The sequence below is a fragment of the Arachis ipaensis genome, chromosome B01 (genome assembly GCF_000816755.2).
Source record: "Arachis ipaensis cultivar K30076 chromosome B01, Araip1.1, whole genome shotgun sequence".
Classification (NCBI taxonomy): domain Eukaryota; kingdom Viridiplantae; phylum Streptophyta; class Magnoliopsida; order Fabales; family Fabaceae; genus Arachis; species Arachis ipaensis.
In genome coordinates this window covers 103079222-103093158 of record NC_029785.2, presented here as the reverse complement: position 1 = coordinate 103093158, position 13937 = coordinate 103079222, and the positions used below count along the sequence as shown (strand labels likewise).

Genomic DNA, 13937 nt, shown 5'->3' with positions numbered 1-13937 from the left:
TGAGCTATTTTAGATGCAGTTATATATATATATATATATTGGTGTCTATAATAAATGTTTTTCAATTTTATTTAAAAATAGTGCAGTAGTATATGGTTAGTGAAGTTAATTTTCAAAGTCAACTCTAATAATGTCTCTATCGTAATGTCAAACAACTTAACAGACATAAAAGAATAGCAACAAAATCAAAGAAAAAATATTAGTCGGATACAGGGTGAAGCTAGACTAACTATTTAAGGGGGTCAGTGTTTAATAATTTACTAAAATTATTACCTGCTGCAAAGTAAAAGTGAAAAATTTGAGTGAATAAAGATATTGAGAGAAAAAAATTTATATTTTTTTAAATAAAATAAATTATTAGAGTAAGTCTATTATTTAACTCCGCTTATGTTACACTTGCGGTAAATAGCCGATCCCAAGTCCGGATAAAGGAGGAGGGTTGTGTTAGGTCTTCGACAACCAACATAAAAATATAGTCAAATCCCTATGATATGAATCAAAGACATTATTGCGCTAAAACTAGGTCGTTGTCCGGAAGCAACGCGCTGTATGGCTCGAGTACGGTGTCAAATGAGCAAGAGTCGCTGCATCAGTGCCCGGATGTAGTGTTAAATGAGCAAGGATTCTCGCGTTTTCGTGAACGGATGAGGGTAAATAAGCTAGTTCACAAAGTAAAAGGTAAAGGTCGGAGCGACAAAAGGTTAAGACTTGGGACATGGAACATAGGCACCCTAACAGGAAATTCCATGGAGGTGGTGGACACCATGACAAGGAGGAAGATTAACATTATGTGCTTACAAGAAACAAAATGGGTTGGTGCGAAGGCTAGGGAGTTGGATACTTCTGGTTTCAAACTTTGGTATACAGAAAAGGTGAATGATAGGAATGGGGTTGGAATAATTGTGGATAAGCAGTGGAAGAAGGACGTAGTGGATGTTAAGAGGGTGGGAGATCGGATCATCTCTATCAAACTTGTTGTGGAGGGAGGTGCTTTCCATGTGATTAGCGCCTATGCACCGCAAGTGGGTTCGAACGAACAACACAAGATAAGATTTTGGGAGGATCTAGAGAGTTTGGTTCAAGACATACCTTTGGGAGATAAGATTTTCTTAGGAGGAGATTTAAATGGTCATGTTGGGAGAGAAGTGACTGGATATGGGAATGTTCACGGAGGCCATGGTTTCGGGGTGATCAATGCCGAGGGTAAAACTATTCTGAACTTTTCCTCAACTTTTGATCTTCTCATCGCAAATACATGTTTTAAAAGGAGAGACGAACATCTTATAACCTATAAGAGTGGCATGACAAGCTCTCAAATTGACTTCTTCTTGTTGAGGAGAGTCGACCGGAAATTTTGCATTAATTGTAAAATTATCCCGAGAGAGAGTTTGACAACACAACATAGGGTGCTCGTCATGGATTTTTGCGTTGAGCAAAAGTTGAGGAAAAGACATCATACGAAGAACCCAAGGACGAGGTGGTGGAGGATGAAAGGCGAGGAACAAAGAAGCTTCCTAAGACAGGTAGAAGAAGAGCCAAAGTGGGATGGGAATGGAAGCGCGGAAGAGATGTGGAGGGAGATGGCAGAAGTTATTAGAAGAACAGCAAAAGAAAGCTTTGGTGAATCTAAAGGAATAGGACCAAGAGACAAGGAGTCCTGGTGGTGGAATGCGAGTGTACAAGATAAGATAAAGATAAAAAGGGAGTGCTTTAAAGAGTGGTCTCTATGCCGTAACGCAGATAACTGGGAAAAATATAAGGCGGCTAAGAAAGAGACAAAAGTGGCTATAAGTGAAGCAAGAACAAGAGCATATGAGGGTCTCTACCAGTCTTTGGGCACGAAAGAAGGAGAAAAAGGTATATATAGAATCGCAAAGAGCCGTGAAAGAAGAACGATAGATTTGAATCAGGTTAAGTGCATAAAGGATAAGGATGGAGAGGTGTTGGCTCAAGAGGATAAGATTAATGAAAGGTGGAAGAGCTACTTCTACGAGTTATTTAATGAGGGACAGAAGACTCTTCCGAGCCTTGGTTGGTTATGCACAAGGGAAGAAGATCAAAACTTTGACTACTATCGGAGGATCCGAGACTTCGAGGTAAAAGAGGGTCTAAAGCAGATGAAAAATGGCAGGGTAGTAGGACCTGATAATATCCCGATTGAGGTTTGGAAGGGTCTTGGAGAAAAATGCATCAACTAGTTAACCAAGCTTTTTAATGAGATTTTAAGGTCAAAGAAGATGCCTGATGAGTGGAGAAAGAGCACCTTGGTACCTATCTACAACAATAAGTGGGATATACAAAGTTGCGAAAACTATAGAGGGATCAAGCTTCTGAGTCATACCATGAAGTTATGGGAAAGGGTGATAGAACGGAGGTTGAGAAAAGAGACACAAGTAACAGAGAATCAATTTGGATTTATGCCAGGCAGATCTACCACTGAAGCGATATACCTTTTAAGAAGGATGATGGAGAGGTATTGTAGTAATAAAAGGGATCTGCATATGGTGTTTATTGATTTGAAAAAAGCGTATGATAGAGTACTAAAGGAGGTCTTATGGAAGGTTCTAGAAAAGAGGAGAGTAAGGATCGCATATATTCGTGCAATTAAAGACATGTATGATGGGGCCACAACTAGTGTGAAGACTCAAAGTGGTGTGACAGAGGAATTTCCTATTGGTATAGGATTACACCAGGGATCATCCTTAAGTCCATACCTTTTCACATTAGTCTTGGAAGTACTCACAGAGCACATCCAAGAGCCTGTGCCATAGTGCATGCTTTTTGCCGATGATATCGTCCTTATGGGAGAGTCAAGGGAAGACATAAATAAGAAGTTGGAGTTATGGAGAGAAACTCTAGAAGTGTATGGTCTGCGCATAAGCCGTAGCAAGACAGAATATATGGAATGTAAGTTTAGTCTGAGAGGGAAAAACCCTAATATAGAGGTCAAGATTGGAGAAAACAGCCTACGAAAAGTTAAAATTTTTAAGTATCTTGGGTGCATCATATAGGATAATGGAGAGATTGAACAGGATGTAAATCATAGGATCCAAGAAGGTTGGTCAAAATGGCAGAGTGCATCTGGTTTTATATGCGACAAAAAAGTGCCTTTAAAACTTAAAGGTAAATTCTATCACACCGCTATAAGACCGGCTATGCTTTATGGTACGGAGTGTTGGGCAGCTAAAGGGGAGCACGAACATAAGCTGAGTGTAGTAGAGATGAAGATGTTGAGATGGATGAGTGGTCATATGCGATTGGATAAAATAAGAAACGAAGATATAAGGGAGAGAGTTGGAGTAGCACCCATTGTGGAAAAGATGGTTGAATCGCGTCTCAGGTGGTTTGGACATGTGAGAAGAAGACCGATAGAACATCCAGTCAGGAGGGTGGATGAGATGGAAGATGGACAAGGGGCGAAAGGCAGAGGAAGACCTAAGAAGACTATCCATGAGGTGGTCAAACGAGATCTACATGTAAACGGTCTCTCTGTAGACATGATACATGACAGAGCATAATGGCGTCATTTGATTCATGTAGCCGATCCCACTTAGTGGGACAAGGCTTTGTTGTTGTTGTTGTTGTATATATATTCAATTATTTAAGTTTGGATTGTGGAGATCAGATTTGGTTTTGAAAAGGATATCTTACAGAAAGTTATATATCCTGTCCAACAATAATCTCTATTATTAGGATTCATTTCTATTTGATCAAGTATTAAATACTTTGTGGTACTCCTCTTTGTCTCAAAACCCGATTAGTTAGGATTTTTTCGATCTCTTTATCAAATGATCTAATCACCACAAGTGGAAAACGACTCGAATAATCTCTACTCGATTCATCTTGGTCTTCATGATATGACTTAAGCATACTCACATGAAAGACTGGATGAATCTTCATGGAGGGAGTGAATTGTACTTTATAAGATACATTGCCACATGCCCAATGATCTCAAATGACCTTTCATATTTGCATATTAAGCCCTTATGAACTTTGCAAAAGGCTATGAATTATTGTGAAAGAAGTTTAATGATTACCTTATTTCCCAATGGATAGCTAGCATGCCTCCTCTTCTTATCTACCCATTTCTTCATCCTCTTAGCGGCTTTGTTAAGATAAGAACGTGTAACATCTGCTTGTTCTTCCCAAGACTTAACCATGTGATAAGTTTCAAGGATCTTCTCTAAGTAAGAGGAAGAAAGAGAGTGTTGTGTAAGTGGTTGTTGTCCAGTCACAATTTTGAACGGACTCTTTCCTGTGGATTTTCTCTTTTGTAGATTATATGAGAACTGAGCAATATCCAAAAATTTTGTCCAATCCTTCTGATTAGTGCTAACAAAATGTCTTAAGTAACACTCGAGTAAGGCATTCACTCTCTCAGTTTACCCATCAGTTTGAGGATGAAAACTAGTTAAGAAGTGAAGCTTCAATCTAAGAAGTTTGAATATCTTTATCCATAATCGTCTTGTGAAGCATAAATCTCGATCATTTATGATGCTCTTAGGTAATCTCAAATATTTCACAAAAATCTTAAAGAATAGTCCTACGGCTTCCTCTATAGTACAATTAATAAGGGCTAGTATAAAGGTAGCATATTTCGATAATCGATGCACTGCGACAAGGATAGATCCAAACCCCTCTAATAACTTTGGAAATATAGAGATTAAATCTAGAGAGACACTTTTCGACAGTCGCTCAAGCGGAGGTAAATGTTCCAACAACCCACTTGATGCCTTGTTTTCAATCTTCTCTTATTGACACACAAGACAAATCTTCACATAGCTCTCTACTTCATGTAGAATTTGAGACCAATAATAGGAAGACTCAATGAGTGCCAACATTCGTCGTTGATCTTAGTGACCATCCCACTTGGTGTCATGACATTTCTTCACCAATTTTCTCCTCAGATTTTTTCACTTAGGGATGTATAGTCTTCTTTCTTTTGTATAGAGAAGGTTATCCTCTAACAAAAATCTTTTGGTCTTATCTTTTCTAGTCAGATTCACCAATTTCTTGACTAATAGGTCATGTGCAACCCATCTTTGATGATACGCACAATATCTCCTTCGACCATGAAAATAGCTATCAACTTAGCTTGCGGCTTAATGCATCTGCTATCACTTTAGTCTTGCCTAGCTTGTACTAAAATTATAAATCAAACTCAGCTAAGAAATCTTGTTACGTAGTTTGTTTGGGGCTTAACTTCTTCTGAGTTTGTAAGTAGCTTGTAGCCACATTATCTGTCTTAACGATAAAGTGTGAACCAAACAAGTAGTGGCGCCAAGTTCTCAAACAAAGCACCACCGCAATCATCTCCCTTCTCAAACAAACTAAATAAAATGTCTTTCTTGCATCAGAACCCCTCCAATAGCATAGTCAGAAGCATCAGTGTGGACTTTAAACACCTTTGAGTAGTTGAGCAATGCCAATATTGATCCTTCAGTGATAGCAGCCTTCAATTCATCAAAGACATTCTAACACGCCTCTAAACATTCTCAAAATTAATTATTCTTGAGAAGATCGGTTAACAGTGAAGCCTTGGTAGAATATGCCTTGATAAAATTTCGATAGTAGTTAGTCAACCTAAGAAATGACCTCAATTTAGATACTTTGTTTGGTGGCTCCCATTTTTTGATAGTCTTCAACTTTTCTTGATCCTTGCAGAAAGTTTTATCTCTTATGATGAGTCCCAAGAAGTGAGCATTGTCTCTTGTGAAGGAACACTTTTCTTTCTTTACATATAGGTTATTCTTTTGCTAGATCTTGAATACAGTTTGTATGTGTTTTACAAGTTTCTCCAAGGTATTGCTATACATAATAATGTCATCCAAGTAGATCACTAAAAAGTAAGGTCGAAAGATCTCATTTATTAATGTACAAAAGGTCACAAGAGCATTAGTTAAGGCAAAAGGCATTACTAACCACTCGAACGATTCATATCTGGTGACACACGTGGTCTTAGACTCATCACCGTTGGCAATCCTCACTTAGTGATATCCTGACTTCAAATCCAGCTTCAAGAACCATTTGCCTCTACAAGTTGATCAAATAAATCGAATATCAAAGGAATAGAGCATTTGTTCTTGATGGGTTACCTTTTTAGTACTCGATAGTCGAGGCATAGTCTCATTGACGAATAAATCCAGTATCCAATAGATTCTTGAGTTGTTTCTTCAGCTCCTAAAGTTCTGCACCTGTAAGGTGCTGAGGTAGGCGGCTTTGTTTTTAAGTCTAACTCAATCTTATGATCCACCTTTCTCCTATGTGGTTGTTGTTTTGGCAACTCAGAAAATATTACAATTTTATTTTCTTCAAGGAGTTCTTTGATTTTGGAGAAATATCTTCTCTGTTGGATATTGACTCCTCTTGTAATAGAGTCAAATATGTCATCTCTCTCTTTTTGAACTCTTTCTTGAGTTGCATAGCGGAAGTATCGGTGGTCTTTCAAATTTAGAGATTGCAAGGACCATGCATGGAGACCATTTCTCTATGATAGACAGTATGTCGTAGTATAGTATAGGTATTATATTTGTCTTTCTTTGCAAATCGAGCATGATGGCTATCTTAAAATCATTCATGGGTGTTACTGAAAAATCTATAAGACTCTTCCAAAAACCAAGAGTCATCTCAACTCTTTTTTGCTACTCCCTTAAGAGGTTTACCCTTGGTATTACGGAACCAGCCATTTTTTCAGTAATATTTAACCCAAGCCTCTTTGCTTCATCAGGCGTGATAAAGTTATGTGTAACACCAGTGTCGATCATAGCCTGACGGATATTTCATTGATCAAGGCCTTGACATACATCAAGCATTTTTTTTACAGGGCCTACCTTCTTGTCCTTCACAGTATTCATGAGTTGGACAGATCGAACACATTTAGTCACCTATGACTGAGCCTCTCATTCATCAGCAATAGATGTCAAAATTTCTAACTTAGGACAGTCCTTCATTTGGTGTGATCTCTTTCACACGAAGCATCCTACTTTGGACATGAAAGCTATCTTCTTTTTCTCATACTTTTTTTTAAGAGTACTTTCCTTCTTCTTTGGTTGAGAAATTTTTTTCTTGTCTCCCCCACCTTTAGTAGAACTAGGCTTAGAAGATAACTTGGGTTTAGAGTCTCTCCGATAATACTTGATGAGTAATTCAGTCACCTTAATGGCTTTATCAACATCCTTAAAATTTCTTCTTTGTAATTCTTGCTTTGTCCAAGGTTGGAGTCAATCAATAAAGAAGAACAATTTATCTTCTAATGCTAAATTGAGAATTTGAAGTTTAAGAGTAGTGAACTCCTTTACGTAATCGCTAATCATACTCTTGTGCTTCAACTCTCTCAACTTCTTCCTTGTTTTTTAGACTACATTCTCAAGGAAGAATTATCTTTACAGCTCTTGTTTGAAATCTTTTCAAGTGGTTATGTTGTAGGTACCATTTTTCATATCTATGCACTTCCTCCTCCACCCTAAAGGAGCATTATTAGAAAGGTAGAGGCTGTAGTGTGTACCTTTATTGCTTTTTCGACCACTCCATGGCCTTTGAAGTACCTCTCCATTTGCCATAGGAAGTTCTCCACCTCTCGAGTGTTCCTTATGCCCTTGAACTCCTTTGACTTTGGAAGATCAATATTTGTCGTCTCCCTTATAATAGTAAGTCAAGACTTCGCCTCCTCAAACCAAAATCGAGCCTCCTTAAATAGCTTTAAGATATTCTCAAGTTTTTCTTCTATTTGGAGCATGCTTTTCTTGAAAGCATCTAATTCTCTCAACACATGAGTTTCGAGGGCCTCCTTGTGATGTTCTATCTTTTAGAAGCGCTCATCCATAGAGGATAGATCATTCTCCAACAAGAAAACTATTTTATAAGAAGTTGGAGTCTTTACCGCTAGACTCACTTGAAAAACGTACCTTGCTTTCCCATTGAGAAGAAATAACATTTCTTCTCCTTTGAATCTCAATATGCTCCATGGTCACACCAAAAGTTATATCCACGAACCATTTGTGTTTTTTCTTGAACCTTACTCTAATGCCAAATTGTCACGGCTTTGAACATAGTCCAATGCTACCGTGTCGACACTTAGATTTACTCAACCTCTTAGAGTTAAAACTAAGTCAGCCTAACTTGATCTCAATATTTAGCAAGAAAGTGATCACACAAGAGAACATAAGAAAAAAAAATTTTGATGGAAAGAATATTTTATTATTTAAGTGTTTGTTACAAATGACTCATACATTCACAATTCAAACTCTCATCCCCTATTTATAGTCATCCACCTCTAAAATAGACGATTAAGTTTTAATCTAATCAATGGTTTGATCGAATGTCTAGAACTTTCATTACAAATATTTAACATACCACAGTTTTTTAAATATATTTAAATTATTTCATATTGCTCTTTATACTTTTACATATATTTATATTTTTTTAAATTACTCTATGATCTTTTAAAATTTTTTAAAATCTTTTAGAATATTCCAAAATCTTCAAAAATATTCTAAAATATTTTAAAAATATCTAAAGTATTTTCCAATCATCTAAAATACTATATAAATATTAGTTAATATAACATTCTAAAATTTATCGCGACAATATCTCGGTTGTTTTTTTCAATCCATATTTGTTTCATCTACAAACTTACAAGTTTGCTCTATTTCCTTTTAACTTAATCAATTGGATTAATTTCTTCAACATCATTAACCAAATATCATATATATACACGGCACTTTCATATTCTCTTTTTGGCAGCGTCTCTATGGTAGCTAACTAAGACACTTTTTAAAAGCAAAACCGTTTACGTTAATATGTGTACTTTAAAAAAGAATGAATTTCAAGAACGTGTTTCAATTATATATCTATTATTTCTATCTTTTTTATCACCCTAAGATAGAAATCAAATAATACTCGAGAATTTAATTTGATGTTATATACCCTAACTAAGTCAACTAGAGCATTATGTGAGTTGAAAAAATTAGGATTATCCTACCATTTTTCCCCCTTCTTTCTTATGTCAAAATATTATTGAATTTAAAATGGGAGTTTAAATAACTAGACCTATGTATGTGAAGCTGTGAACCCTGTTATTTGTTACAGATTTTGATTTTGCTTCCTCTTTGTTCCTCTCTAGTCTCTTCTAATGTCGGTCTTTACCCAAAAGATGAACACATAGAGCATGCATTGTTGTTATATATATGGCATATTGCATGGATGAAACTTGTTAATATGATATTTTTTGCTTTGGACAAGGAACGTGATCCCTGCCATACACCTTTACTAATGGTGAATAGAAAAGACAATTAGGGGAGTGACTCTCGCTTTAATTAGGATAGTTACGCACTACCCACCCCAATATATAGAGAGTCCTTAATAACTTCAAATTAAATCAATCTTTTCTAGTGTTTCATAGTAAAAGATACTTTAAAATTAAGATATGGCAAATAAGTACAGTAGTTAAATTAAAAAAAAAATTAAATAATTAAAATTTTTAAAATATTTATACCGTATTTATTAGTGAAAATATTTAAATTTTGTTTATTAATGATGATTTAATTAATATTCTAAAGATATTTATTAGTTACCAAAAACTTAAAATAATTATAAAATTTGTTATAGTGGACTCATAAACTATACATATAATATACACGACAAACCATTGGAATACCGGAATTACTTGAAATTTTTTGTGATCTATGTTAACCTACTCCATTCTATAATAATTTACTGTTCAGAAAAAAGTTTAACTTTCATCGTGCAGATCTTTTTCTCTTTTTCTCTACTATTTAGCATAGACATATATATTATAGAGAAATGTCAAAATATACNATTGAACGAATAAGTAATTAAAACGAGTTAGAATGATAGCATCTAATCAAACGGAAGTGAAGATTTAATAAGCCTCCGAGGCCGACACAGCCTCACGTTTATGTCGTACGAGCAGTTGTATTGATGAGAATAATCTGATCGAGTAAATACATATGAAGGCGAGAAGTAATTAACAACACCATTATTTGTATCTAGATATTAGATATTTTGATATAGACACATACACTGTCACCCTTAGTTTGTGTATGTCATATCAATCATCATAATCTAAAATCAAAACCATATATGTGGTTTGTCTTTAATCTTATTATTTTCTTGCTCATCATAAAGATATATTAGCGAGCTTTCTCATTGTATGTTGGTTGGTTTGCTTTAATAACCGAACCAACAACTTGCTTATCCATGAAAAACATCAAGACCCCACAAAGCAATCTCACTGCATATACAGCTAAACCATTATTTTCCCCTTTTTTTTTCTTTTTCTCCGTGACTGACCCATTTAATTTGATTTATATATATAATATTATAACATCATCACTCCACTTATTAAGCAGGTTCTTCATCTGATTACTCCAACCACCATAACCAAACCTCTTTATCCTCACAACCCAGCTTGGCTTCAGTACCTTCTCTTAACAAGAACTACCATTATTCTTGTTCTAATTATTCAACCGCCTCATACAACTGCATCGCAACCCTAAAAGGACACAACTACTACCCATCCTCCTTAACCCTCTCCGCTAAATTCCTCTACAGTGGCTCCTCCGATAGAGAAATTAGGTCATGGTCCAAACAATCATTATTAACTACCACTAATAATATAGTCCTTGCTGGGAAAGGTGCAGTCAAGTCTCTAGTTGTTCACTCCGACAAGCTCTTTAGTGCTCACCAAGATAACAAAATTAGGGTTTGGAAGATCACCAACAATATCAACAACCACCACGACCATGAGCTTCAGTACACGCGTTTGGCCACGCTTCCAACGCTCAGCGACCGCGTCTCGAAGATACTACTCCCCAAAAACCACGTTAGAATCCGGAGGCACAAAAGGTCCACGTGGGTTCACCACGTAGACGCAGTGTCTTGTCTCGCCCTGTCCCATGACGGAGCCTTGCTATACTCTGTCTCATGGGACAGGACGATCAAGATTTGGCGAACCAGAGACTTTGCGTGTTTGGAATCAGTGATGAATGCACACGATGATGCCATCAACGCAGTCGCAGTTTCCAACGATGGACGAGTCTACACAGGATCGGCGGACAAAAGAATCAAGGTTTGGAAGAAGAAGAAAGGCGACGGCCAAGGAGTAGTGGGAGAGAAAAGCAAAAGCAAAAACAAACACTACCTTGTGGACACGTTGGAGAAACACAAGTCTGGGATCAACGCTTTGGCGCTTAACGGCGACGGTTCGTTACTATATTCCGGGGCATGTGATAGATCAATACTGTTATGGGCGAGGAAGGAAGAAGACAAAGAAGAAGAAGGTGGTGATGGAAAAATGGTGGTGGTGGGTGCGTTAAGGGGGCATGGTAGGTCTATACTTTGCTTGGTGGTGGTGATGGATTTTGTTGTGAGTGGTTCAGAGGACAAAACGATTCGTGTTTGGAGGGGTTTTGGCGGGAGAGAGTATAGTTGTGTGGCGGTTTTGGAAGGACATAGAGGACCAATTAAGAGCCTCACCGCCATGGTTGATCATAACCATGATGATCCTTCCCAAGCATCGATGGTTGTCTATAGTGGCAGTTTAGACTGTGACATTAAGGTTTGGAAGGTTTTTGTTCCTCTTCTCTGAATTTAGTTCTATATAGGATGTGCTTCACAATTTCTTTTTTATTTTATTCAAAACTTTACAATATACCACCATACAATACACCGTTATAAACTCAAAAAATAATGTGTGCATTTATATATATATTTTCTTTTCTTTCTGTGTCCCCAGATAAAAAATACAAACTCAACAGCAATTTGTGCCTCACTTTTCTTAATTTGCCAATCCTCCCAGATAAATTCCTCTCTCGCTCTCCCTTTTTTTTCTTTTCATCTTTCCGTCTATCTCTCGATAAACACCATAGATACAAATTAAAGGAATCTGCTGAGCCTTCCATCCTTTCATCAGGAAAATTTATTTGATCATCTTTTTTATATTTAATCAATTTATTTTATGATTTAATTTTATTTAGTGGTGATGTAAAAAATTGTATATAGACATCCAATTATATATTTTTGAAAAAAATATGCGGATCGAGCCAAGATACATTAGCCAACATTGTGAGTCCCTAACCCTGAGCCATCATCGTGCTTTTCCGTCAGAGCCATCACTATCGCTGCTGCTTCAACGCTTCGTGCATGCCTTTGCTTTTGATGCTTCAGTGCTTCGTGCCTTTGCTTAGCTTCTGCTACTTCTGTAGCTTGTGTCTTTTTCTTCATGTATAGGGTGTTTATCAAATAGAAGGGGACAAGATATTTTGGCTCTTTCATAACTAATTAACCGGAAAAAGAAATCAATAGAGAGAAAAGACAAGATTATTTGGAGATTTTGAATGAGGATAAAATTAAAAAGTGAATTTTAAGTTTGTTTCTATCGGTTAATTTATTCTACTTTTCATTGTCTTTAATTCAAAGGATATATACATGGAGAAAGACACATTGTTTACGCGGTGGCACTTTCCCGTATAATATAAAAAGTTACCTTTTCCGGTAATTTTTTTTATTGGTGCATAATTATTGCATGCATATATATCATATTTATTTGTTTTTGTGAGAATAATTACTCATAACTCAGTAATACGTAGTTACTTACAATCTCGGCCGACACTGATCACTACTGCATTCGGAGAAATTAAGCACGTATTTTTTCAAAAAATTTTCAAAGGTTTCTTCCAAAAAAATCTTTTTAGCATAGTTCTAAAAATCGAAATGGACTAATGAGTTCAATTGAATTAATAGAGAATTGATCATCTAACGGGTTCGATTGACTTCATAAACTGTCTAACAAAAAATTAATCGAACTAATGGTTAACTGATAAACCATCAAAACTGACCGATTTATTTAAGGATTTTCGATTTCGTATATCCCTCGTCATTTCACTCTTGAGAAAAAAAACCTAATCTAGTTACACACCAATTCTACTCCTCTTTTCTCTCTGAAAATTGGAAATTGAAAGAACTAAAGAAGGAAAGAATCCTAGCCCCGCAGCCACCGTCCTCTTTCATTGTCATCGCCGAACTCTTTTCTGCTGGAAACAGGCGTCGCGTGTGGAAGCTCTGTCACCAGCGTAGGAAACTATGTTGCGTGTGGAAGCTCCGTCGCGGTCCTAGGAAGCTCTATCACCATCGTGTGGAAGTTCGATCCTCGTTTCTGTCTCGTCGTTTCTTCCTCGCCCTCTCTCTCCCTCTGTAAACGTCTCTCTTCTTCTGTCGTGGTTACTCTCAATTTTTTTTTATCAAAGACAGGAGACTCGAACCCGCAACTCTTAATTGAGTATAGGGAGACTATGCCATTTAAGCTATAACTCATTGGCGTCGTAGTTACTCTCTTTCTTCAATTGTTTTGTTATTTTGTTATTTATAATAATTTTGAGTTGCTATAATTTTTATTCTAGATTCTAGTCGTTAAACAGAATAGATTTTGGTTGCTGTAAAAAATTGATTAATCCTATTGTTTAATTTCGTTGCTGGATAGAATAGATTATGGTTATTTCTGGTTTTTTTTTCCTTATTAATTTTTACGAAACTAGAATAATAATTTTGTTGATGATTGATTTATGATTCTAGAATGATTTTCTAAAATGATGATGATGTTGCATGTTATTCGCTTGTTGATTTTCTGATGATTACTTATTAGTGATGACCAGTGCCTTTGTTTAATTCTGAATTAGAGTTGGGTTTAATTGAGTTATTGAGTTTTTTTTTTTTTGGTGACTAATTGAGTTATTGAGTTAATAATACTGATTTATATTCTAAATGGCTGATTTTCTAAAATGATGATGTTGCTTGCTGATATATTGTTGGCTTGTTGCTGATTTTCTAATGATTACTCACTAGTGATGATTAGTACCTTAATTTAGTTGAAAAATTGGTTGTTAATGTTTTTTTTTTGTGGTAGAATATTATATGAAATT

At 36.1% G+C, this 13937-nt stretch overlaps 1 protein-coding gene across 1 annotated transcript in view; it reads left to right on the top strand.

The window, feature by feature from the left end:
- Window positions 1–11851, top strand: part of LOC107610034 (protein JINGUBANG-like) — a 27880-nt gene extending 16029 nt beyond the window's left edge. The window contains exons 2-3 of the mRNA XM_016312105.2: window positions 5745–5802; window positions 10371–11851. Coding sequence (XP_016167591.1) covers window positions 5745–5802; window positions 10371–11608 — 1296 coding nt within the window. The 3' untranslated portion in view covers window positions 11609–11851. The remainder of the gene's footprint in view (window positions 1–5744; window positions 5803–10370) is intronic.